At 42.6% G+C, this 24139-nt stretch overlaps 1 protein-coding gene across 1 annotated transcript in view; it reads right to left on the bottom strand.

The window, feature by feature from the left end:
- The window catches only part of LOC117752434 (cytohesin-3-like), a 31943-nt gene extending 7804 nt beyond the window's left edge, over positions 1-24139 (bottom strand). The window contains exons 1-9 of the mRNA XM_034569713.1: positions 23854-24139; positions 10885-10967; positions 10449-10513; positions 9386-9452; positions 9137-9255; positions 6826-6906; positions 6618-6730; positions 4148-4296; positions 3888-3999 (exon numbers count right to left, since the gene is read on the bottom strand). Coding sequence (XP_034425604.1) covers positions 3888-3999; positions 4148-4296; positions 6618-6730; positions 6826-6906; positions 9137-9255; positions 9386-9452; positions 10449-10513; positions 10885-10967; positions 23854-23872 — 808 coding nt within the window. The 5' untranslated portion in view covers positions 23873-24139. The remainder of the gene's footprint in view (positions 1-3887; positions 4000-4147; positions 4297-6617; positions 6731-6825; positions 6907-9136; positions 9256-9385; positions 9453-10448; positions 10514-10884; positions 10968-23853) is intronic.

Raw genomic sequence — 24139 nt, 5'->3', positions numbered from 1 at the left:
CACAGGGAGTTAAAATCACTCCCTGTCTGAACCGATTATTCTACAGTTAAATATCTGAGAGATTTTCATTACAAGAGACAAAAAAGTCTCCATCTGCCTCACTCATCAGACAAAAGTGGATTATTGGGATTAGTGGATTTTCTCCTTATTACACCATCGGTGATGCAATTAACCTATGTAATCAAAACAGCATAATGCTGCTGATGTACAGTCTGTGTCATGGGCAGCATAATAACACGTTTGCTGACTTTACAGAAGGCGCAGAGAGCAGCCGTTACTGATGTAATCAATATGTAATGTTCACCTGACCCAGATTTTGATTCTATACTTCTACCGAGGGTCAACTCCAGCATTTACAGTATATTATTCATGAGAGATGTTTAACTTAAGGTGCAGCCACAGCATTTCCACCCGCTGAACTAAAGTGAGCAAGTAAAACCTAGTTTCCTCTTGTTTGGTAAGTACGGTATGTACGTCTTATTCTTCTACAGTCAGTCATAAAGTGGCCTGGAGAGCTCTTAATCCCCTTTTGCCAAATTTCAATTTTAATCCTGATATTTATTATGGATTTTTACCAAATGAAGTTCCATGTTTGTTGTTCTAATGCAGATTGATCCTTCATTTGGTTGTTATGTAGGGAGGGAAAATAAATGTGAGAAGGTTCAAAACTATGCACAAGTGTGAGGGAATATTTGTTTATCTTTAACAAGGAGGTTGTGTTTTCACTCCTGTCCATTGGTCCGTTTGTTTTTTTTGTGTCTCAGCAGGATTACGCAAAAACTACAGAACAGATTTGCTTGGAAATTGGTGGACGGACATGGGCCATAAAAGAAGCTGTGAAATTTTTGACGACTTTCCAGGGAATAATTCCTGGATCTTGATGAAAACAAATCTGGCATTTTTAGGGAACTGATATCTTTGAGTGTGTGAAATTTGGTGCAGCTGGAATTTAAGAAGACTGTTGCTCTTGGTTGAGGTGTAATCTCTGCCAAGGCCTGGGAGACATAACAGCCACAATATGTTACACTGACTGGCCATGTTATTAATATAAATGCTGTTTAGATGGTACATTTTGATTTGGTATCTATATCTGTCAAGGCTCTATGTCTTTGTGACCCCCCTCCACAAATGTAGGCTCTCTAAGATACATTCCAAAAGCATCTAAGTGATTGGATTTTATTATCATGCTGGATGATGATGGGTTCAGGCATAGCGGCAGGCTCAATCTCGGTGAAGGTGTTATGTGAGCTTCACAGCCTCAGCAGTGCAGCTGTATGGAGCTAAAATTAACATGGAATTCACTTATGGGGAAAAAAAAAACTGACTCTAGAAGGATCTGGAAAGTGCAGTTAGTGGAACCGAGAGCAAAATAGAAAGAGAGAAGGGCTCAGTGAAGCAGCAGTGGGAGGTATGGAGGCTCGTAAGTCAGGGACAGAGGGACACAAATGGAAAAGGGGCCAAGGTCTCTTTTGTTTCACTGCATGACCGGTAACGCAGCGGCTCGTACGCATTCCCACGGCGCAGATTCAAGCGGACCAAAGCTCGAGCATGACTGCATGTTCTGGCAAATACAGGAGCTGTATGTCGCACAGGGCGGTCTCGAATGGTACGAAGCATGACCTGGCCTGTTCAGCTGACCGATGGGAACTTTCAGAGAATCTACAAGGAGGGTGAAGTCACTTTGGTCAGAGCAATCCTTGTTACTACTACATGTAGAAAACTATTTAATAATTTTAGGGTTGTCATGTAGATGGTAAAAAGAACAGCATATTGGGAAATATGTTTTTTTTGTTGTTTTCTTGTTAGCTGAAAGGGTAGATTCAGTACCGTTCTCAGGTAACATTGTGGCTGAGCTTAGCATAGCAAAATGACTTGATATGAGGGAAGCAGCAAAGTATGAATTTATAAACTTTATAGGCACTAATGGTAGCTTTTGCATTTTCCCTGTGCATAGACTCTATATAAAGATGGACGACATTACTGCTCCCCAAAAGTGTCAGACTATTCCTTTAAAGAAGCCTAAGTTTAAACTTAATATGGAAGTGAACTTGAAAGCACCTGTAAAGTAGATGAAAGATGAACCATGACGGAGCTCTCCATCACGCACTTCAGAATTTGTGCAAATGTTTGTTTCCAAATAAGTGGCCTAATTAAATTAGAACCTAGAATTGTTCCAAAGGGTAAAAAGCAAGTGGCAGAGAGGTTTGATGAGTTGCATCATTATCTTTTATGCCGAGGCTTCTTCTTGTGATAAATTGGCGTTCTGCCTGAATACCGACTGAGACGAGCCCTGAGCGTCACCCAGCCTCCTCCAGAGCCAAAAGAGGAATGCAGCCCGTCCTCATGCAGAATGAGAGAGAACGCTGACCTTCAACTCACCTCGCTTTTCAATAAAATAACCCATCACTTCATATTGCAGTAACTTATTTAACCAGTAACAGCTCTGATACAACTTAGATGAGGCGGCCAGCATGTTCAGGAGCCTGGTGTGCTACAGGGTTAATGGCAGCCAAGGCCAGTTTGAGATGAACCAGGTGGACAGAGGAGGAAGGAGTGTACCTACCTCCTGATACAGAGATTTAAGAAGGAACAGCCGCAACAGAACAGAGCGAAAGAACAAAACACAGAGTTGAAAGGGCGAAAGGTTAGAGAGGGAGTGAGGTGCAAAAGGAAAAAATAACAGAATAAGACAGCGAGCACAAAAAATCACCACGAGAGAGGCGGAGAGAGAGAGATGGTGAAATCATGAAGAGGAGCAAGACAATAGAGAGGCAATATGAGAGGAAAGAAAGAGGAGTCTCATTGCAGTTGGGACACAGATCTGGTGCCATCATGGAGGTGGACGGTTTCCGAGCAAACATGGGTCGACGTGCGTAGAAATCACGAGCTGATACAAGTTCGTGGCACAGTGAATGGAATTATCGCATGATAGGAGCGAGCACAGTTGAATGACTTGTTGGCTCGCTAATCAGCCGGCAGTTGTCTGAGTTTGTAGCACGTTCACACAGGGAAAATGAACACAACGTGCCAGGATGTGTCTCTAGCTGAGTGAAGTGTTTTTAAGAAAAGAAACCTAAAACCCGTTAAACACCAACATTACGAGTTGCCCTTCAATTCTTTTTTTCTCTAGTGTCGCTTTCAATGTAATGAACATGACAGGAAGTGGTTAGTAAACCCTAGAAAGCAGTGTGGGTTTCCTTCAAGCTCTTTAAACTCAATGCCAACTGAGTATGTTGTGATGTTCGAACATCTCTTGAACGGAGATGGATGGACAGATTTAATTGGTTGTAATGAAAAGGAACTCATTGAAATACATTTTTTTTGTTTCTACAGTAATGCTATTATCAGGTGGCTTGGCTCAGCCTTAGAGATAGGGTGAGGAATTCAGACATTCGGAGGGAGGCTTGGAGTTGCTGCTCTTCCACGTTCGAAAAGGGAGAGCTGTCTACCCAGCAGGAGGTAGACCCAGAACCCGTGGGAGGAACTACATATCCCATCTGGCCAGGTAACACCTCGGGGTTGCCCAGGGAGAAGTGGAAAGCGTGGCTCGGGAGAGGGATGTCTGCAGTACCCTACTTGGCTGGCTCTGCTGTAACTAAAGCACATTTAAATGCTAAATATTAAGTTCTTATGGGTGACGTTAGCATCAGCTCATGATTTCTGTCAGCATATATCAATACCTGTTAGTAATAATGTAGGATACTGGGTCAAAGCTATTTCTTGTTGCCCAATCCACCTCCAACATGGCCACCTTCAAGCTCATCATTAACAAGTCACATACACAACAACCCACAGGGAAATGAAGCATGTACCAATCAAAGTGATGTTATCCCGACTCAAATCAACACAATCAAGGTTCCTTTGACAGCTCTGAATTTTTTACGTACCGAGCTTTAGGAGCCAGCCTTCTCTGTCAGGGTTGAAGAATGTGTGCGTCAGATCGTTCCCATCATCCTCTGGGATTTTGAAGGGCTCGTTTTTGATGCTGTCGTAAAGGTTCTGCGGACAGGGGGGGGGCAACATTAATCAAATGGGGGTACAGTGAAGGAAAAGCCTCATTCGTATGGAGTTGGTATAACAGAGCGGTCACAGAGATCAGTCACCACACACACACACACACACACACTCATTACAGGCAAATCCTCACCCTGAGAAGCTCTTCTGGCAGATCTCCTCCTTCATTAATGCCTCTGTTCATGGAGATAAAGCGCTCCACAGGGGGCTTGTCTCTGACGTTGGGGTTATGTAGGCTGGTGTTCAGCATGATGATCGCAAACGACAACACGTAGCAGGTATCTGAGAGCAGCAGGAGGAGAAATAAATGGGTTAAAGTGTATCTCAATATATCTGTAGATGTATATTATACGTGTGTGTCTACCAAAACCGGTGGCCACATTGTTACACACAGGATGCCGAGTACAGGGAATAACAGTAACAATGAAAAAGGCTGAAATAGACACCAATATAAAAATAGGACAGATCACAGTGACATACATAATTACCAAGGAGGTTATGTTTTCGTCTGCGTTCTGTTTGTTTGTTAGCAGGATTAAAAGAGGAACCCATAACATTTTGGTGCCGATCCAGGAATTATTTTCACTTTCTTTAACATCCTTTGATCAGGGCCCTTTTTCAACATTTCCTTTCATTTCTCTGAGTATATTTCTTGAATCGTGATGATAGAAAAACCAGGCATATTTAGGGGACTCGTATTTATGAGTGGGTGCGATTTGGGGCAAATAAAAATCACAAAATTAATCAGTGAAATTAAATGTGGTTTCATGAGGGGGATGCACTCTACTCAAGAGCCATTCGAGTTAGTTACTGTATCCTTTGATAATAATACCATATTCTTACATGATTTTTTTTGCACATGAAAATATAGAGGATAAGATAACTCCAGACTATTTTCTTATCAGGTTTTATTTGAGCATTTACTGTCTATTCGGCGTGAGATTAGAATTTATTTTGCATTTTGAGTCCAGATTGGGCCACAAATTTGTGTCAGCACTGTCCAACAGAAAACTAAACCAGCCCGACTCAGGCAGGCATTCGTTTTTTTGTGCCTGAACCCGACCCAAGGCCAGTGAGGGAAAAATCAAGAAAGCTCAGCTATCGTGACCAAACCTGACCCAAACTCTAATATCATTTCAAAATTGAGTGTGTGTGTGTGTGTGCCCGTGTGTGCGTGTGTGTGAGGGGTGGGGGTGCAGCGCTGCAGTCTCTCTACTGTGTGTTAATGTTCAGACTCACACGGGCCAGTGACTGCCTGTAAATGAATCATTCATTCCACTCTGTCTGTCTCCTCACACTGACACACTTTGGGCCTGACTGTCCTGCGCTGCTTATTGTGTGCCGGCTCACACACACTCTTTATTAAAAAAAAGAAAGAAAGAATGCGTGTACCACGGGCCAAGAGGTGGTGGTATCTGTTAGAGGGATGCCTGTGTATTCCAAAGTTTAATGATCATGATGAAACGCGGAGCGGAAACTGAGCTTTCATGACCTTTGTAATTAAAGATCCTAAAAGGCTTTCAAAGTTGGATGTATTAAATCTAATATTCCTATAATAAGTATAAATAACAGTTATTTCATAGCATCTGAATTTGCTCAACCCCTTACTACTCAGGTGGAGCCTCCACAGAAACACACACACACCCTCCAGAATCCCGTGCACACAATAGCTCGGTCCGAACCTCTTGAATTATTCACTGTCTGTTGTATGCGCAGGCTTTGTTTAACACGAGACGCGGATCACTTAGCCAGGTTGAGTCCTCCTGAATTATGGATGTCCCTTGTTTGTTGGTGCTTGTTTACTCTGGACTCGTGCACTGAACTGGAAATTGTAATCTGGTTAATCCTCATTGAACCTTAGTTACAGTAACTCTTATGGTTTAATGATTGAAACGCATTAAAAAACAGGCCATCACTCAGTGGGTCCTTTTATAGACCCTCAGGCCGTATTTCTGCTGGTATATTAGGCCGGAGTGGTTTTCGGCGCACTGACACACATTGCTCATGTGAATATAGACGACAGCTCGGGCCCAGATCCCAATCAGGAATATGTACCAATAACCAATAATAATTCTCATCAAACGTGGAGCAGTACAAAGTAGCGGACTCACTGTATAGTGGAAAATATAGTTAATAGTAAGTGATTTTGGATTATTGACATTAGTTAAAGGTCATAGGAACATGGTAGAAATAGCTCAAATATATAAATAGCTATAATATCTATAAATAAGGGATAGAAAAGTTTAAATAGTTTGGTAAAATAATGAATTATGCTGATGAATTATGGAAAAATGCACAAATTGGTTAAAAAAGCTTTAAAAAAGTAAAGAGTAAGGGGTTAATGGTTGATATTAGCAGGTTCTGCCAATCTAAGAGATAGAGCTTATGCAAATGTTATCAGCCTGACGTCAACATTGACTTTTCTATTGAAAACAACCTATGGAATTTTATATAAATGATAAAACATCCAGTTCCAACTCAATTCATTTGTTGCACTAGGAGTGGTGCTGATGTAGGAGTTCCTGTCTGACAGGCGTCTGATGATATGTCTGCTATAACAAGGTTTACATGAAGCATTAACAACGGCTTGCTGTGTGTCTGACCTGTTGACTGGAAGACCCCGGGGTTGCACTGACAGTACCGTGAGGCAAACGCCTCCATCATTCGGTCGATCTTCTGGGCTTCGCCTGGCAAACGGAAACTCCATAGAAACTGCCTACAAACAACAAGGAGAAGAGGAGGGGAAGGTGTCAGGGCTTCACATGGTGTCACTGCTGTAAATGTTTTATTTGGGTTAGTCCCTCCACTGACCGTAGAGCTTGGACCAGGTTGAGGTCTGCAAACTCGTGCAGCTCCACAAAGGCCTGCAGCACCTTGAGGTTGAAGTCATCTCTGGTGGAGAAAAAGAAAGAGTGAGGAAATAATATTTACTTTATTGTTTTTCTGTTTAAAGAATTTCCAAGAAAAATGAAACTATTCAGGATCCCCCGAACACAACGTGAACCCAGAAGAAAAACATATTTCCCCCATGAAAGCATTTCTCAACCTGAATTCTTTTTTTTTTGTCCAGCATTCCTGTCATGTTTCTGGCCTTATTCATGCCTTATGCTGAGCGGGTCTGGAAGCAATTTAAACAGCTGGCCAGTGCTGGATGTTTCTCCACACCGACTGTGTGTGTCTGATGGAAAAAACAACTTAAAACAAAACCAGGTTCTTTTTTCCTCCGAGGTTTGTTTAGGTATCAGAGGGGTTTTAGGCGGAAGAATCAACAGCCTCTCTCGGGCTGCGGAAACTGCTTCTCTGATCATGTTTGTGTTACGTCAAGCTCCGTGATCCTGTATCTTCTTTGTATTGTGTATTGTTCAAATTAAAGCAGGACTTCTCAGGCTTAGGGTTTTATGTTTTCTGTGGAAACGCTGAGGAGAGTACAGAGAATGCTGGCTTACAAGGGGACAACAGCAAACTTGCATTGCAATAACATCTCGTGTTATTTGGAGGATGACTTTGGGTTTTTGTTTATGACTGAACCTAATGAAACACATTATTTCCTATGAGGATTATACAAGTTATTAAAATTGGCCTGCCATTTGTAAAGGTGAAATACAATATGCATTTAAATATATATATATATATATATACTGTATATACTGTATATATAGGTGTCTGTGATAACAGTGAGTGTGAGCATGTGACAAACAAGGGTGAATTACACAGGAACAATAAAAAGGGATGCAACCTTCATCAACACACCCATCTATCTGTCCATCTATCCATCTATCCATCTATCTGTTCATCTATCCATCCATCCATCCATCCATCCATCATCTATCTATTTATCTATCTATCGATCGATGGATCTATCCATCTAACCATCCACCCACCCATCCCACTCTCTCTCTCTCTCTCTCTCTCTCTCTCTCTCTCTCTCTCTCTCTCTCTCTCTCTATCCATCTATCCATCTATCCATCTTCCTTGAAGTCACTTCCACTGTCTGAGCCTCCCTCCCATGAGTAGCTGCCTTGTACCCCGCACCTCCACGATCTCCACCACCCGCTCCCCCTCTCTGTGTAACAATAGGTTCCTGCTCCTTGTAGAATCTTAATTAGTGATAATTACTGAGTGTAAATTACCGAGCCTGTGTTTAGTGTGATTTCCACTGGATTGGTTCCCTCTTAATGATCTTCAATGAATAAAGCCCATTGCCAACAAGAGGACTCCCCAGAGTCGTCCCCTCCCCAACCTTCATTTAATCTTCATTCAGCGTACATGTGTGCCTCATTGTTTCAGCCCCTGGAACTAAGTTAATACAGACTGGAGCAGATGGTATTTCCAGCGTGGACTAAAAGGCCAAAGAAAGACAGAGTGGACTTTCTATTCTTTTAAAATGATGTACAGCCGCTTTAAAAAGATCAACACCGTGAAGTCGACATCAATCAAGATTATTTTTATTAGACCATACTGGATATGAATAAAGACGTAATGTGAGATTTATTCTATTTTATTTTTTAGATTTACATTTTATTTTATTTTATATTATACATTTATTCAATTTTATTATTTTAGGGATGAAACGGAAAACAGTTTCATGGTACACCGTTCTCCATTAACTATCATTAAGTCCATGTTTGATTACAGCTCTTTGAAAACCTCATGGTAAATACTGTTAGCAGCTTCACTCTTTTCATTTCGTCCATATTTGTGCAAGTCTTCTGAAAGCTAACGGTTACAGACTTCTTTGTATTCATGTCAGTTCTTGGGCTCATTGATTGATTCAGTGTGTATTCTTCCTCATATCGTGTGTTTAACTACTCTCACCTTCATCTCAACAGTCTTTTGGCTATAAGAGACATTCACTGTGGTGCGGCTGCAGGACGGTCGGGCCAGAGATCTGAGGAGCGGCTTGGACCTTTTATTACCAGTTAGAAGTTCACGTGGGTGAACTATGACAAGACACACGCACGTCCTCAAAGATTCATGTTGAGGGGTGGGAGGGTGCAATCAATGTTCTCCCTTATTAATCAATTAATCCAGCCCATAATTCCTCTCTCTAATCACAGAGGGGGGGTGTAAATCAGAAGAGAGGAGGGCTTCCTGCCACAGCCTGACTGATGATCTGTCTTACCGTTCGCCTAAGTAGTCTCCAATCATCGTCTTGTTGAGGCCCTCGCCTTTGTAGAGGAACTGGGAGACTTCTTCGGGAGTGTGCTGCAGAAGGTCGTTCTCCAGCAGGAACTGGATTCCCTGGAGAGGAAGAGGACAAAAGATTCATTTAATTCTGAGGCTACAGAGACACTGGAGGCTGTGATGATTTGTAATGAAAATATGAGGCCGGTACAGGACTGTCAAATAAAATAAAAGCGCAGAAACATACTTTCTTTGGGTCCATGTTGAATTTCTTCCGACCCATGGCGATCTGTTTGTTTCTCTGGGTTGTTTTACTGCGACACAAAAAATGCAAATGCAGAGATTTTATTTTTACATTATATAACATTCGGAGCCCCAAACACAACAATTCCATTTTATTTATAATAATAACTGAGGAGATTATTTCCTGCTTGCGTGCTCGTGCTTGAATCTAAGACGATAAAAAACATGTGCACACAGAGACAAACTGAAGAAAACGCTGCGTGTACAGTTTTAATATCTGTAATGCAGATGGGTGATAAAGTGACAGATGAGATGACAAAGCAGGAATGGCCTTAGGAGACCTAGGGAGCACTCGCTTTATTGATTTACATTGACACATGTTGGATATTGACTGTCATTGTTGGTTAAATAGCTTTCACCTTTTGAGTGGGTGTGTGTGTGTGTGTGTGTGTGTGTGTGTGTGTGTGTGTGTGTGTGTGTGTGTGTGTGTGTGTGTGTGTGGTAACTGACACTGAGGTTAAATGACTGTCTGACAGTGGACACATTTTGACAACCGCCCAAGATACCATGACCAAACTTTGCAGGTGTTGAGATGTAGCCGGGGGTCACAGGTTAATTTAACACATACACACATCCAGCAAGGTCTGGTTGATAGTATTCTTCAACCTTCTTCCCATGTTTATCTACTTAATTCATATCGAACCTGCAGTATGTAATTTACAACAGAGAGCACCATGGTGATCTAACTGTCTTTGACAACTAAGAAAACACTGAGTCGACTATGAGCCATAATTCTGCAGGGTGAAAACCAATATGTGTGTTATTTAGGGCTCAGGAGGCCAAAGACTCTCTTACATATGGTTAATTATTTTTAAAAGATGGAAATACGTTTTCATTTCCTGTTTAATTATAGTGACCCACAACATGTTTATTGCTGCTTAAGAGTAGAGGACTGTGAAACAGCATTCAGACTGTGCACAAAATCTAAAGTAATATTTGATAAATGCTTTAAAACATCATCTACACAAACTACATCCATGCAATAATCCTTGACTTCAGTGACTTACCTCTCTCCGACACACGTCAGCTGCTCGATCTCCGTCATGACCTCTGCGATCTCGAACTTCAACCTCTGCGGGAAAAGAGTGAAACAGTCCTTTCTTTAGGTCAAAGCGGGATAAAGGTCAGAGAAGCTTCATGGCGTGAGACAACACTTTATATGTGCACTGTGGAGAAGTCATCCCTTTTATTGGAGCAAATTGAGTGTGCAAAGATAAACTGTGGGTCAATTTGCATTATGCTCAGCATGCAAATAGACCTAACCTTCTGCAGAAACAATTTGAATTTAAAGTTTAAATGAGTAAAAACAGATAAATTATAAATGTCTTCACATGAAATTGATCGATAAAAGACGTACAGTGCACCACTAATGATCGGAAGCTTTCTGAGATAGGGCTTCTAATGTTTCCTGGATATAAACTATATGCTCATATGTCCACGCACCTCAATATCATCGAGCAGCTCCTTCTTCCTGCGTCGGATGTTTGACAGCTCATCCCTCTCCTCCAGGGACAGGTCCTCGGGAACTGTAACACACGATGGGGAAAACACAGCAGACCTTAAGTCTCATTTGCACGCAGCTCCTTCCGTCAGGGCTCTTTGCGTCATGCACGACAAAACAAAATGGAACGTGACAGAAAAAGGTAAAGATCCCAGTGCGAGTAATAGGATTGCTAAAGATGAAACAAAACCGAAGCGAGCCCTGAATTCAATCTGGTGCCGACGAGTTCTTTAGGAGTTCACAGCAGAGATTGAAGATTCATCCTCCCACATACAGTGAAGTGACGGGAGTATTAGACAGTTTTCACCTTGTTCTGCTTCACTAACACATATCAGGAGCCTGCGTGTTAATTAACCAGGGGGGAGATGAGGGGGGGTGTTTATTATTCCAATTAAAAGGGTTTTCACTCTTTCTCTCCTCCTCTATCTGGCTCACATGTGGAATTCTACTAATAAGAGCAAGTTTTCTTTAATTACATGTACTTTAACACGACCTAGAATCCTGATGCCAGAGAGGTTTTTTACACATCCTGGCAAACGTCTGCAAGCAGGGAGGACGACTCGCTCTCGGCTGGGTTCTCCCAACCATCTTTCTCTCTCCGTCTTTCTGTCTCAATCTTGTTTTTTAATCTTTATTCCCCTCTCGCCCCACACACGCGCTTTATCTCCAAGTCGTCTCCATCTTTCTGACGCGCAGAGAGCCTGGGCAATCTCGCGTCATTAAGCCAGCTTAGAGGCAGAAAGCGTGTATCTCTGCAAGTAGAGATATAAAAAACATCACTTGTTATTTCGCCTCGCAGGCGGGAATCTGCGCCAATTAAAGTAAAAGAAGGTCACTGGGCTCAAGAGGAAGCATTCATCCCACTTTCAATTTGACAGCTTGTAGAAAGAGTTGCGTTCAGGGGGCGCCAACTGTTGTTGTAGATGGTTTTCAAATTAACAATGAGACAAAAAGGCACTTCCTGACCTAGTTATGTAATTCTGGAGCGCTGTGATGAGGGGCAGGTAAATGGTGGAAGAAAACAGCACAGGGGTTCCGTTTGTGGGCAATGTTTTTAATAGACAACAGAGGGGGGTGCAAAGTATGAAAATAAAGACGTTAATTAGTGTTGCTAACCTCTGGCTAAATAGTGCTGTGAATGTGGCGCTAAAGACAATTAGTGCTCCTATAATGTTCCCATGTTGTTTTACAATACCTCAAAACTTTTACCCGAGGAATGTTCTCAGCAATTTTTGGCCTACATTCAAATGTAATTGAATAAAAATAGGAGCTTGTGTTCGTCCATCTGTTGTGCAGGATATCAGGGCTAACCTCGTAACCTGCTGGGATTTAAGGGTCAAAACTTAATCCATTCCTTTGACATTCTGGGAAATTCTTGTATTTGCATTTTTGAAAAGAGTTTGATGAGAATGTTGATACCACATACCTTTAATATTATAGGCTACAGTCAGCCGTGATTTTAGCTTAGCATAAAGAGTAACAATGGGGAGGCAGCTAGTCTGTCAGCACCTCTAAAGGTCACTGATTAACATGTTCATTTGCTGTTGTTATCCTAAAATAAGCTAAGCTACCTAGCTACTGGCTGTACCGTAGACTGTATACAAAGATGGATGACATGACAGCTCTGAAAACTGAAGCCAAGTCATCTTGATCTCCACCTGGTGGCTAGCTGAAGAAGGGATGATAAACCCTGCCTCCTCCATGTTAGTGGTTTGACATGGACCAAACCAAATAGTCACAGTGCTCGTTAAATAAATTGTATTAATGTTTAAAGAAAATAGTATAAAAAATATTCTTCGGATACTGACTGAATATCTGAGCTGTTCCTTGGACCAAACAAACAATTTGAAAAAAACAACGTCTGTTTTGTGGTAAAAGGTTATAGGCATTTTTTTTTCATCATTTCCTAGACTGGCCAGTTGATCAATAATCAAAACATTATTACAAAATATAATATTGAAAATAATAATCATTAGAGAGACCCATTATACTTTGCCAAGAGGAAGATAATGTGCACAGAGCAGACAGCTTCATGTTTTCTGTTTGCCTGAGGCCATGCATTAGCTAATGGAGATATACACTGAAAGCAACAATGCAGTGCATGATTACAATCTTCATTCATTACTAATCTAATGAGACAGAGAGGATGCCCCCTTTAATAAAAGCCCACCGCCATTAACAACAAAACATTGCTATTATCCTCTAATCCAGTTCTCTGTTTCTGGGTCTACTGCAATATAGAGTATATTTCAAATTACATATTTGGAAGTAGACAGGACTTTGACATCTCTGTTCCAGTAGATAATCTTGTTTAGTGATGGGGGTCCTCTACAGAGGTGGTCCACCAATTACATTATTAACACACCCCCCCTCTGACCTGCTTTGACTGACTCAGGAAATGAGTTTAGTGTCTTTAACAGGCACAGAGGGAATCGTGGGGCTGGAGCTGGGCACTATGTGAAGATTGGCTCAAACCAAACACAGCCACGCTTGATTGGAAATCTACAAAAATCAATTATGGTGTGAGTCATTTCTAGAAGACCAAGGGTTGGCTCGTCCAATAGTGGGGCAGCTGTAGGTGGTGAGCCGATAAATTTGTGTGAGAGCTAAATGGGCAGAAAACTGGACTGGATACACATTTTAACCTCTGTGACTTCTAATATGAGAGCTCAGAAACCCCGTGTATAGAGTGGTGGGTTGACAGAGTCCAAAGGGTTTAAACTCCAACATGTGCGCTACAGAAAAAAAGAAGCTCCAGTAATGCCCCCCCCCCAAAAAACAAAATCCCTCAAAATCTACTTTTAGGAGTAAATCCTCTGCCGCTCTTCACACCCAAAACTAACAACTGTCCCTGACCACCCACTCAAACCAGAGGCTTTAACGCCACTTAAACTAATGCAGGGGCGCTTTTGGCACCATCACCAGTCTGCATGAGTTTCATAACTTGTACCATGTTTATTTTGGGAGCGAACAATAGGAGCCACGTCATAAGAGAGAGAAAAAAATATTTTTCCAGGCCTTGAGAGCTGATTCGAGGACTTTCATACGACCAGTGTTCACAGCAGTTGTGCAGCAAAAGCAGCGAGGTACTCATGGAGCTCAGAGTGAAAATCCCACGCTCACTTAACACTGGCTCCGGTCCTAGTTTTCACCGACTCGTGTGTGTGTGTGTGTGAGAGAGGATTTGTGCAGATCCACTGGATTTAAACTTGCGACTTTACCCGCTATGATGTCGTTTAAAGTGGATGAGCTTTAAAAAAACCGATAACCCTGTTACCCCGCTTGGCCATGCAGCACAATGGAACACATGCGAGGAAGCAGGAAGGCAAAGGGAAACTTCCTCTGGATCCAGACTCTAATGTGAAGCCAGCAACCCCCAATCCCTCTTAGCTGTAGACGAAGATACGCTCTGCATTACGGCCGGGGTCAAACAGACAGACAGACATACATGTGTGGATAGAACCGCACACGAGCGCGTACACACCGAGGCCAGCTGGCACTAATCCCACAGAGTCACCCTCCCCACCGCTCTTTAAGCCCGATACGAGGCGGATGTATAACAGCATATACACAGATGTTACCTCCAACTAGTCGCTGCCTGACTTTAACCTACTTTGCCTCAGTGGTAAAATAATGTGACAGTATCAGCAGATAGTCTGGTGAAGCTGTTTACACAGGCACAGAGCGGGAACGACGAGATGTCGGCACAAAGGCCAATGTGAAGAGGAAGAGGTTGTGCACACAGGAGTCAACATGCATGTGAGAAAAGCTTCTATGGGACAATAAGCGTCAAGTGACACGGCTGAGACCTTTTCATCAAATCCATCCTATTCTAGAATTCGTGTTAATGTCCAATTGACCAAATCAATTATGCTAAATATCTAATATCGCTCTTGTTATTTTTTTCTTCAAACTGCAGCTGAAAATATGCAATTGCAGCTGCAACAACGATTATTGTAATGAGTATAAATTATCCCTTTAATTAATTTATTTGCTGTCAGGTCCATGAAATGTCCATAAAGAAATTCTTCTTTGACCAATTTAGTTTAAGATTGCATATAATGCAGAATTTGCAATTTTGCTTGAAAAATTATACTAGATTCACAATAGCAGTTGCCGGTTTCATGCTGTTCCATTCAGACTGTATGAATGTCTAAAAATCTGTTTGGTGCGCCGCGCCACAGCCTGTTCAGTAATAATTCAGGAACAACAATCCTGCCCTTTGCGTGAGAAGGCCCATTCGGGGAGCTAATATCGCTTTGAATTTTTAACTACCTCTAGGATCACGAGGAGAAATCTGGGGCTTGGGGAGCTGAAGAGCCCTCACACTGATTGCTCTGGTTAATCTGCAGTTTTGGGGAGGGACCTCCTGCTGAGTGAGTGCATTTGCGCGAGTGTGCGGTTGCATAGGAGGTGGTCTGCGTAGCATGTCCTCCTTATACGACACATCTGCTCGGCATCAGCGCTATGTCAATATTTGATTCGACGAACACGGCGTGTAGGATCTGAGGGGCTTCATCTGCCATATGCTGGTGGCCAAAGTAACTATAATCTGATGATTTGATCGGCCTGAGAATGAGCTGGATGGATGCTGTTTCTTCTGGCATCCGGGCAGGATGAGGGGCTTTCACGGGCTGAGTGCAGCCCAAGTAGCTCAATGTTCACTCATCGCAACAGATCTCAGATGATTGTCCAGGTTTTAGACACAATTTCCAGGGAAGCTGTGAAAACCTCCAGTTTCATGTTACTTCTATTGTCTCACGGTGCTAGAAATATCCAAGAAATTAGCAAAAGGAGGCAGAATACTGGTGTAATAGTCTTTTACTTCCCTTTAATGTCTCTGGAATGATGGACAACATGAAAAGCTTCACTTTTCATGTTGTCCATCATTCAAAAGTGAAGCCCATAAACCTAACTCCTCCGTGTTAGTTGATGGAACATGGACTAAACTAAACTGATGTATGTTGAAGGCAAATTAAATAAATATTAAAATGTTATTCAATTCTATCAAAACAGGCAGAAATGTCATGATTGACAGCCGAGTCTGCTCAGATATTGGCTCCACATGACAACACAAACACAGGACGTCAACACCTGTATCCGGTAATATTTTAGCTTCTTGTAAAACCTTACAGGCTCTGTCTAGCTCGGAACCATCAGCAGATAAGGGTGGAAGACATGGAAGTGGAAAATACATTTTGAAAGGACGGTGGGATTATTTCCTGACAGACACCTCTGCTGCTTCCTGCGGGTGTCAGGTGATTGACAGGAAGCTGAATGAAAGCGATGGTTTCTCTGATACGAACACAGTCACCTCCATAATTGTGATAGATATCTGGCTTGGGAGCAATTTCAAAATCTGTATTAGGTGCTTGTTATTCTATGCACAACAATGAAGAAGAGCAAATAAGTTCTGATATCTGTGTACATGCTGACAATGTGCAGATACCAGCGGAAATATGGAAAATCTGAGGGGGTCAAACTGGACGACTGGCACAAGCTTGAAACTGTTCAGTGAGCCGCTGTGTGTCGGCCTCCGGCCTGCTTGTCCAGGATGTTCCTGTAATGGTTGTGCGCCTGCCTGCAAAAACACTGACTTTGGCGGAGCACCGTGATCCCATTCACAACCAGAGCAGAGCAACCTTTGATCAGAACATCTACAGAAACCACCCACAACGTTCATGTGATTGCTCCCTCTTCGTACTGGCTCCCTGTTCGCGACAGTACCTCAAAGAGGGATCATGTTAAATCTCAATCTGTCCCATGTCCTACTGGTTGAAAACACTTTCCATTAAGAGCAGCTCTGTCCTCGCACAAGTCTATTAGGAACAGAAGAGAAAATATACACTTCGTCCTGAAAATAAAAACGCAGGAAATGAAATGACAGAGCGCCAGGACATTTTATTAAGGTGAGAATGAGCTGGGCGGTGGCGTGATTCTTCAGCACCAGGAAGCCAAGAAACACACGTCTACTCTGAAGCCTCTTTCAACCAACCCCCCCCTCCCCAATTCTGTCTGTATGGTCAGCTGGAGCCTGTTTTCTCTGAGCTCTCCCTCCACTGAAATTAGGTGTGGATTACTCGAACACAGTACATCTCCGCTGGCCTAAATGTCAGTCTGTGTTCCTCCCTGTCTCCCGCTCATTTAATTTGCTGAGCCTTTTGTCTCCCATCTGCTCTCCGTCTCGCGCTTAAAGGCCTTTCCCCTCTCGACAGCTCCAAGCAATAACTCCAGGCAAAGCGTACCTCTATTCACAACAGAGGAGATGTTGTCTTTCTCCCAGAGAGCTACAATTTCTCGTTTTCCACTTACGCACAGACACACACTGCCATGGAGATGGGAACACGTCGGGAAGCCTCCGCAGTCTCTCTCTTAATCAGGTCCATATGTAGTCCCAACACTTAAATAGCCCAGTTTGTTACCGGCTCAGACGCTGTACATCATGCGCCAGCAGTGTCTGTGTTTGTGTATTTGTCATGCTGAATGTGGTATAATGTTCTGTATATATAATCTTCTAATGTTGCGCCACCAAACCCATAATCTTGGCAGTCAAATTGAATTTCTGTTCTTTCCAAATCATCCCTTAAGCCTTTAAACAACACAGCCAGTCTGCCGGGTCAACCAATGAGATTGTAAAGAGTACATTTTAGCACATTTTTGGGAATCTGTGTCGACACACACAGAAGAGACAAATTTTGCCTAAACCGTTGCTTGCTTTGCTTTCAGGCTACTGAGATGCTGTAGGGCATTTAGAAGAGGTAAATCCAACCAGCTGTTTTTATACCAGAGGGGGAATTCTTTCTCCCGCTGGCTGGATAAAACATGTACATAGCACATGTTTTGCAGATGCAAGCAACGGTTTTTAAAAAAAGATTTAGATACAGTCATTTTTTATTTTTAAAACAATAGTCAGGGCAATGCAGCTAAACACTAACTACTGCTACCAGCTGATGCCATATAGAAACAGTGTGGCACATAATACAACACAACACAACATAACATAACACAACATAAGATAACAAAACATAACAAAGCACAACATATCACAACAAAACATAACATGACACAACACAACACAACACAACACAACACAACACAACACCACATCCCATCACGTCACATAAAAGGTGGTGTTAGAAGCTATATTTATTTTAAACCTTGGACTGTGCACCCTGCAGGTCTCCAGCATATCCCAGGGCCAACATACAGAGACAACCATTCACACTCGAATTCACACTCACAGTGGATTTCAAGTCACCAATCAACCTAAGCCCAGTCTGCATGTCTTTGGACTGTGGGAGGAAGCCGGAGTCCCCAGAGAAAACCCAAACAGACACAGTGAGAACAAGCAACACGGGATTCAACCCCTGCCCAAAACTCAAATATATTTAGTTCAGTGACATAAATAAATAATAAACCAGAATATATTTACAAAGTGACTCTTAGCAATTTTTTTCTTGTCAATTACTCGCACACTTAATCAATCATCAGAGTAGTTGCTGATGAATTCTCTGCTGATCAACTAATAGACTAATCATTTCGGCTCTAATATGTTTAACTCTACACTTGAAGCACATCTCCAGGGTGACATTAGACAGATGAAGCATGCGGATGCAGAGAGAAACAGCTGCCTGAGCTCTGCTTCATAGCTGTCCAGCCTTTCAGCACCAGCCACTTACTTACATAGCAGCTCCGGCTCGCCCCCAAAGTGACTATCTGATGTCCTCCCACACACTCCACTACAGCCACAACAAAGACTGTACCTTAATCACACCAACTTCCCCCTCTTAACAACTAATCCCCCTCAGAACTACAGTCCTGGCCGCCAGTGAAACGACGCCCACGGTACCGTGTGTTGATTCAGGCTACCAGAGGCTGGGTTTCATGTCTGCTGCGGTGAATGTGATAAACACTAACTGCATAAAGTCAGACGTTCATTAAGTTAGAGGATTTTTTATTTTTTTTACATGCACAAACATTTCTCTCTAATGTCGTTTTCATACATGAACTCCGGAGAATGTCTGCAGAATTGGGTCCGGACTTTCTCCATAGTCTGCCTTTCACACATGAACAGTGCAGCAGGAGATTCTCTGCTCAGAAGGGTTCAGGTGAGGGTGGTGCAGAAGGCAGAGGCAGGACGTAATTTATTAATTGTCATCAACACGCCCACTCGCTTGCAGCGAATCCTGCAGAGGATCTCCTGCTGGGGGCTCATTCAGACATTCCCCCGGAGGTCTAACTAGGTCGCTGGCTGGAGAAACTCCGCAGAAAGTCTGGAGCGTCTCACGTGGACATTTGCGATCTCACATACGGCCCCTCCAGAGAATGTCTGAAGATTATCCAGAGTTCAGTGCATGTCTGAAAGCAGCTTAAGGGAGATATTTCATTGCAAAAGAAAACCAATCAGACGGCCAACGTGTGTGAATTCATCATCCAGCGCCAATAAAAAGCCCACGCAGTCAAAACATCAGTGCTGCAGTCAGATACTAATTGTTATTTTAGCGCACACGCTCAAACTCAGGCTAAAGAGAATAGAAGAATTAAAGGAAAGGCCTTTCCCACTCGACTTTTCCCACGGCCCAGCGGAGAGAAGAGTGCTGATGGACACGTAGAGGGGTTATCACGACACTTACACAGGAAACGTGGTCAAGGAAACCTCACAGGACACCAAAACCAAACACTTCTGTACATTTTTTTGGCGTCCGTACCTGGGAACACAACACACGTTTTGTCGGGGAGGGGTCTCATTCATGACAGACGCCTCCATTCAGGCTGTAAAGGTGCAGGGACATTTCAGAAGGTGAATTAAGTTCATTCCAGCGTTTTAATACCCCGAACACTCAAAACAGCCATTTACTCCAGCCAGTTAATCCCTTGACGGAAGCATCGTAAAAAGCAGCGAAATCCAAGAATGCCAAGTGTTTAAATTCATGGCCTCCCTCCAGCCGTTCAGTGAACCGCCTCGCAGCCAGTTTCTGCCCCTGTGTACTTTCCACTGCTCGTTCCAGCTATACAATGACGCTAAAAATAGACACATGAGTAATAAAAAACACTTAGCATTTTCAGGCCTGTTGCTGATTTTCATCCATTTTGAGGCCAGGCCCTGTCTGCGCTGTGGCATGTAAGCTGAGCACAGGAGCGCCAACTCTGATTAGTGAGCGCAGTAAACTTGTACTAATGAATTCCATGCTACAGAGATGAGTCCCAGCAATAACACACAGTGGCTCAGTTTATATGTTTCATTGAGAGATGTAGCAAGTGAATAAGGATCCTACAGCATGTGTGAAAGTTCATGGTTTCTCCAAGTTTAATTTAAGAGTTTGAAGATCATAAGAAATGAAATGTAAGACCAACATCAAGTATGACAGATATGAAGGAATATCACAGTCCCAGAATTACTTATGGTTCCTAATATTTGAAAATACTAAACCCTGGAAACACAATGTTATCTCTCAAACTACAGGCAGAGACAGAAGGTGTCAACAATCTTTCCCACAGCCAAGCAGAGTGTATTTAAAAAAATTGTGAAGGTTTGAGGACTAATCAGTTCCACGTTGGTCATGTTTGTAGTTTTATTATAAGTTAATATCTATATCGTTGAGAAAGAACTACAACTATACAAACTATGCATGCAGCAAACATTTACCTGATTAAGACCTATACTAAAATATCTTTAAACCGACAATATTTTCATGAATTTATACTTCTTAAGGTCTAGAATTCAGATTATTACCCTTTTCAGACCCCTTGGAAACCCTGAAGGTTAAAATGTCCATGTTCCACCATTATTCCACTGATGATGTCCCGCTCGGAGAAAACAGCTTTTGGACCTGATACAGCTCATTATCACATCAATGTACTGTTTCAGTTTCATGAGAGATGGCTTGTGGGAGCATTAGCTGTTCATATACCATTTCTTAATCCGACAGTATCATGGCATCTGTTGGCTCCTCCGTTGTTCTCAGATTGGCTCACTGGCGCAGAACAAATTATAGCCCCCCATTTTTGAACATATGTTGCACGCATACTGTACATGCAGGCGTGCGAACACGGCCCCTAATGTACATGCATGACGATAATGTGCACATTTGTTGCCGTGCACAAAAAAGCAAAGCTCAGCCTATGACCTACAAACACTGTGAGCTGAGAGGTGCCCAGAAATGGCTTTGACATATATTTCATTCATAGTGCCTGGGTTGTGTTAGCAGCACATCGGGGTGTGCATGTGAGCAATGTTAAGTGATCTGTGCGTGTGTGTGTGTGAACGAGGGCTCTCCATGAGTTTAACATTTATGGTAAGTTATTTTAATGATTCGCACACTGCACAGTGCTGCACACACTTTATCTGAGTGAGTGTCGTATGTTTGATCACCAGACACTGTTCCTCTGCATGTGCTCTCTGACATCCCGTCACAGGATTCAGTGTATCTCTCCGTCTGGCCTCATCTGTGAGAAGTGCACTTCCAGCACATGCAGTCATTTCATTTGAGAAGGGGACAGCAAGTCACAAATTAACAAAGAGGATAAAGGTCCAATCCAGAATAATATTACTCTCAACAAGACTCTGTAACAACTCTTAGATCATGACGACATACTGAAACCATCCATCCATTATCTATACCGCTTATCCTTTGAGGGTTGTGATGGGAGCTGGAGCCAATCCCAGCTGACATTAGGCGAGAGGTGGGGTTCACCCTGGACAGGTCGCCATACAGAGACAAACAACCATTCACGCCTAAAGTCAATTTAGTCTCCACTCAACCGAATCTTCCCCATTGTGCATGTCTTTGGACTGGGGGGGAAGCTGGAGAACCACGAAAACATGCAAACTCTACACACAGAAAGACCCCGGGCCTAACTGGGATCCAAACTGGGAACCTTTTTGCTGTGAGGCACCACCGTGCAGCCCACCATACTGTAATCCCTGCAACAGACACAAAGAAATGCGATACTGTTTCTGCAAAGTTGACATTTGTACCAGAGTAAAGAGCACCAAAGTGTCCAAAACGTGACTTTTTGTATCCAAAACGATGTATTTTCCCCAAAATAAATTGTTAATTGATTTTAATGTAACTTGCATTACCGTAGACAACAGTAGAACATTAAAACAATACCTCCTTAAGGAAAAGACTCTTTTGTAAGTCATAACCCCTGGACACACGAATATAAACTATGAGTGGTCCAGGGTCCTTCTCACATGAACAAATATCCACTCTCACATATATTCACACCATGTATCGTGGAAAAAAAAGAAGAAGTGCGAACAAGGGTCTGTCCTGGGTCTGCTAATCTCTAACAGTTAAACTGACAAACTGTTATCAGACTATATGGCCTTTTGTTTACACTACACTGCCTTCGAGGCCTTCAGCCCCACAGGGCGGTTTTGGATTATCTGCTCAGAAGCATCCTGTGTGTGTGTGTGTGTGTGTGTGTGTGTGTGTGTGTGTGTGTGTGTGTGTGTGTGTGTGTGTGTGTGTGTGTGTGTGTGTGTGTGTGTGTGTGTGTGTGTGTGTGTGTGTGTGTGTGTGTGTGTGTGTGTGTGTGTGTGTGCTTCATCCACTGTTGCTGTCATATCGTGAAGCTGCAGCCACCGTGTGTGAGCAGTAATCCAGGTGAAACATGCAGCTGCACAGACTCAGATCATTCAGCTTTATCACAGAATCACACTGTCGGGACTGTGGCATCAAATATTCAGTTTAAAACATTCAGTCTGTACAGAACATCACTATAGCTTGTTTATGGCATTAATAGAAAATAACAATAACCTTATCCTACTGAACCTCCATCACTAGAAAGTACATATTTAAAGATTGTATATGCAATTAAAAACAAAGATATAAAAATAATAACGATAATAATAATACTTTTAAATATAAAGTACAAAGTGCTGCACAGCAAGAAAACAAATAGTTAAACAAATAGAGGGAATCCCATAAATAATAATGGTAATAATCTCAATAGGGATAAAAGACCAACGATAGCCTGGCACCTCAAGTAAATTCAAGGATATTCCTTTTGTAAGAGTACGTAATAATTGTATTTTTATACATTTCACCTGCGTATATTGCACTGTACAATAGATGTCAATAGATGGAGAATTAATTGGCAATAACTTTTGTTATGCTTCTTCATTTTAGTCACACAAGAACTGCTGCTTTTTTTAGTCATATGACAGGATATCTTTGAGTCTGGATAGACAGAATACTGAGAAGTTAAAATAAGCATTTTTCATAAAATGTCATGTACACATTTTTTTTTTAGATTATTTAAGATAATAATCTGCAAACAAATCCATAATGGAAATAAATTCCAGCCATATCTCCTCCTTTTACTAAAAAATCGCATTACTTTGAGAACTAAACATAATTTATAGCGACTCAACCTCTTGTGGTTTACGGGGACATTTTAGGGACATGTTTCGGTAAAAGGATGTCTACGGCTGGTAGGTCTGTCTGCTCAGCCCGCCAGTCACATATCTTATCATTTCCCACCAGTTCACAGGCTTCAAACCGAGCAACCAGATAGCGAGAGCAACTTCAAAGCCTCACAGCAAGACATCAAACACATGGAAAAGGTGATTGCGTGAAGAAAAGAGCATTTTATTCATCATGTCTCCAGCGTTTCTTCACATGTTTCCCTGCAGGAGCGGACAGAGCCCCTCTCACCTGGGAGCAAACACACTGACCTGCAGCCTTTTCGGGGTGAAATGCTCCTTTATTAACAGGTGTTACAACCAAGTCTGCTGTGTTTTCCTCGGTAGGTCAACACCTTGGACGTGATATACCTCCATCTGCTCCCATCCCTGTGTCACACTCATCCATCCACACCATCCCTCCATCCACTGCACACACGCGGGCTGAACGAGGGAGAACGTGGGGAATAGATCAAAAAGAAGGATAAATCAGCCTCACCGTGGTTCTCCTCATCCATGTTTGTTGTAGCAGCGGCTATCCTGGAGAAGGTGGTGTGGTTTTCTTCAGGAGACAGTCGCAGCCGGTGTTGTGCTGACAGACGGGTGGGTGACGCGGAGCGGTGTCAGCGGCGGAATGAATAGAAAAGCGCCATAGAAAATAGAGACGAAGAGGAAGTGCCAGTGTGTCTCTGGATCGAAGGGAGGGCGATGGAGAATTCAGAGGCGTGAGACAGCGGCGGGTCTTCTCCTCCTCTGCTCCATCCTCAGCTACTCCGTCTGCATTC

Source organism: Hippoglossus hippoglossus, chromosome 19, assembly GCF_009819705.1.
Source record: "Hippoglossus hippoglossus isolate fHipHip1 chromosome 19, fHipHip1.pri, whole genome shotgun sequence".
Classification (NCBI taxonomy): Eukaryota; Metazoa; Chordata; class Actinopteri; order Pleuronectiformes; family Pleuronectidae; genus Hippoglossus; species Hippoglossus hippoglossus.
Note: the sequence above shows the minus strand (reverse complement) of the source record. Positions and strands in the feature narration are given on the sequence as shown.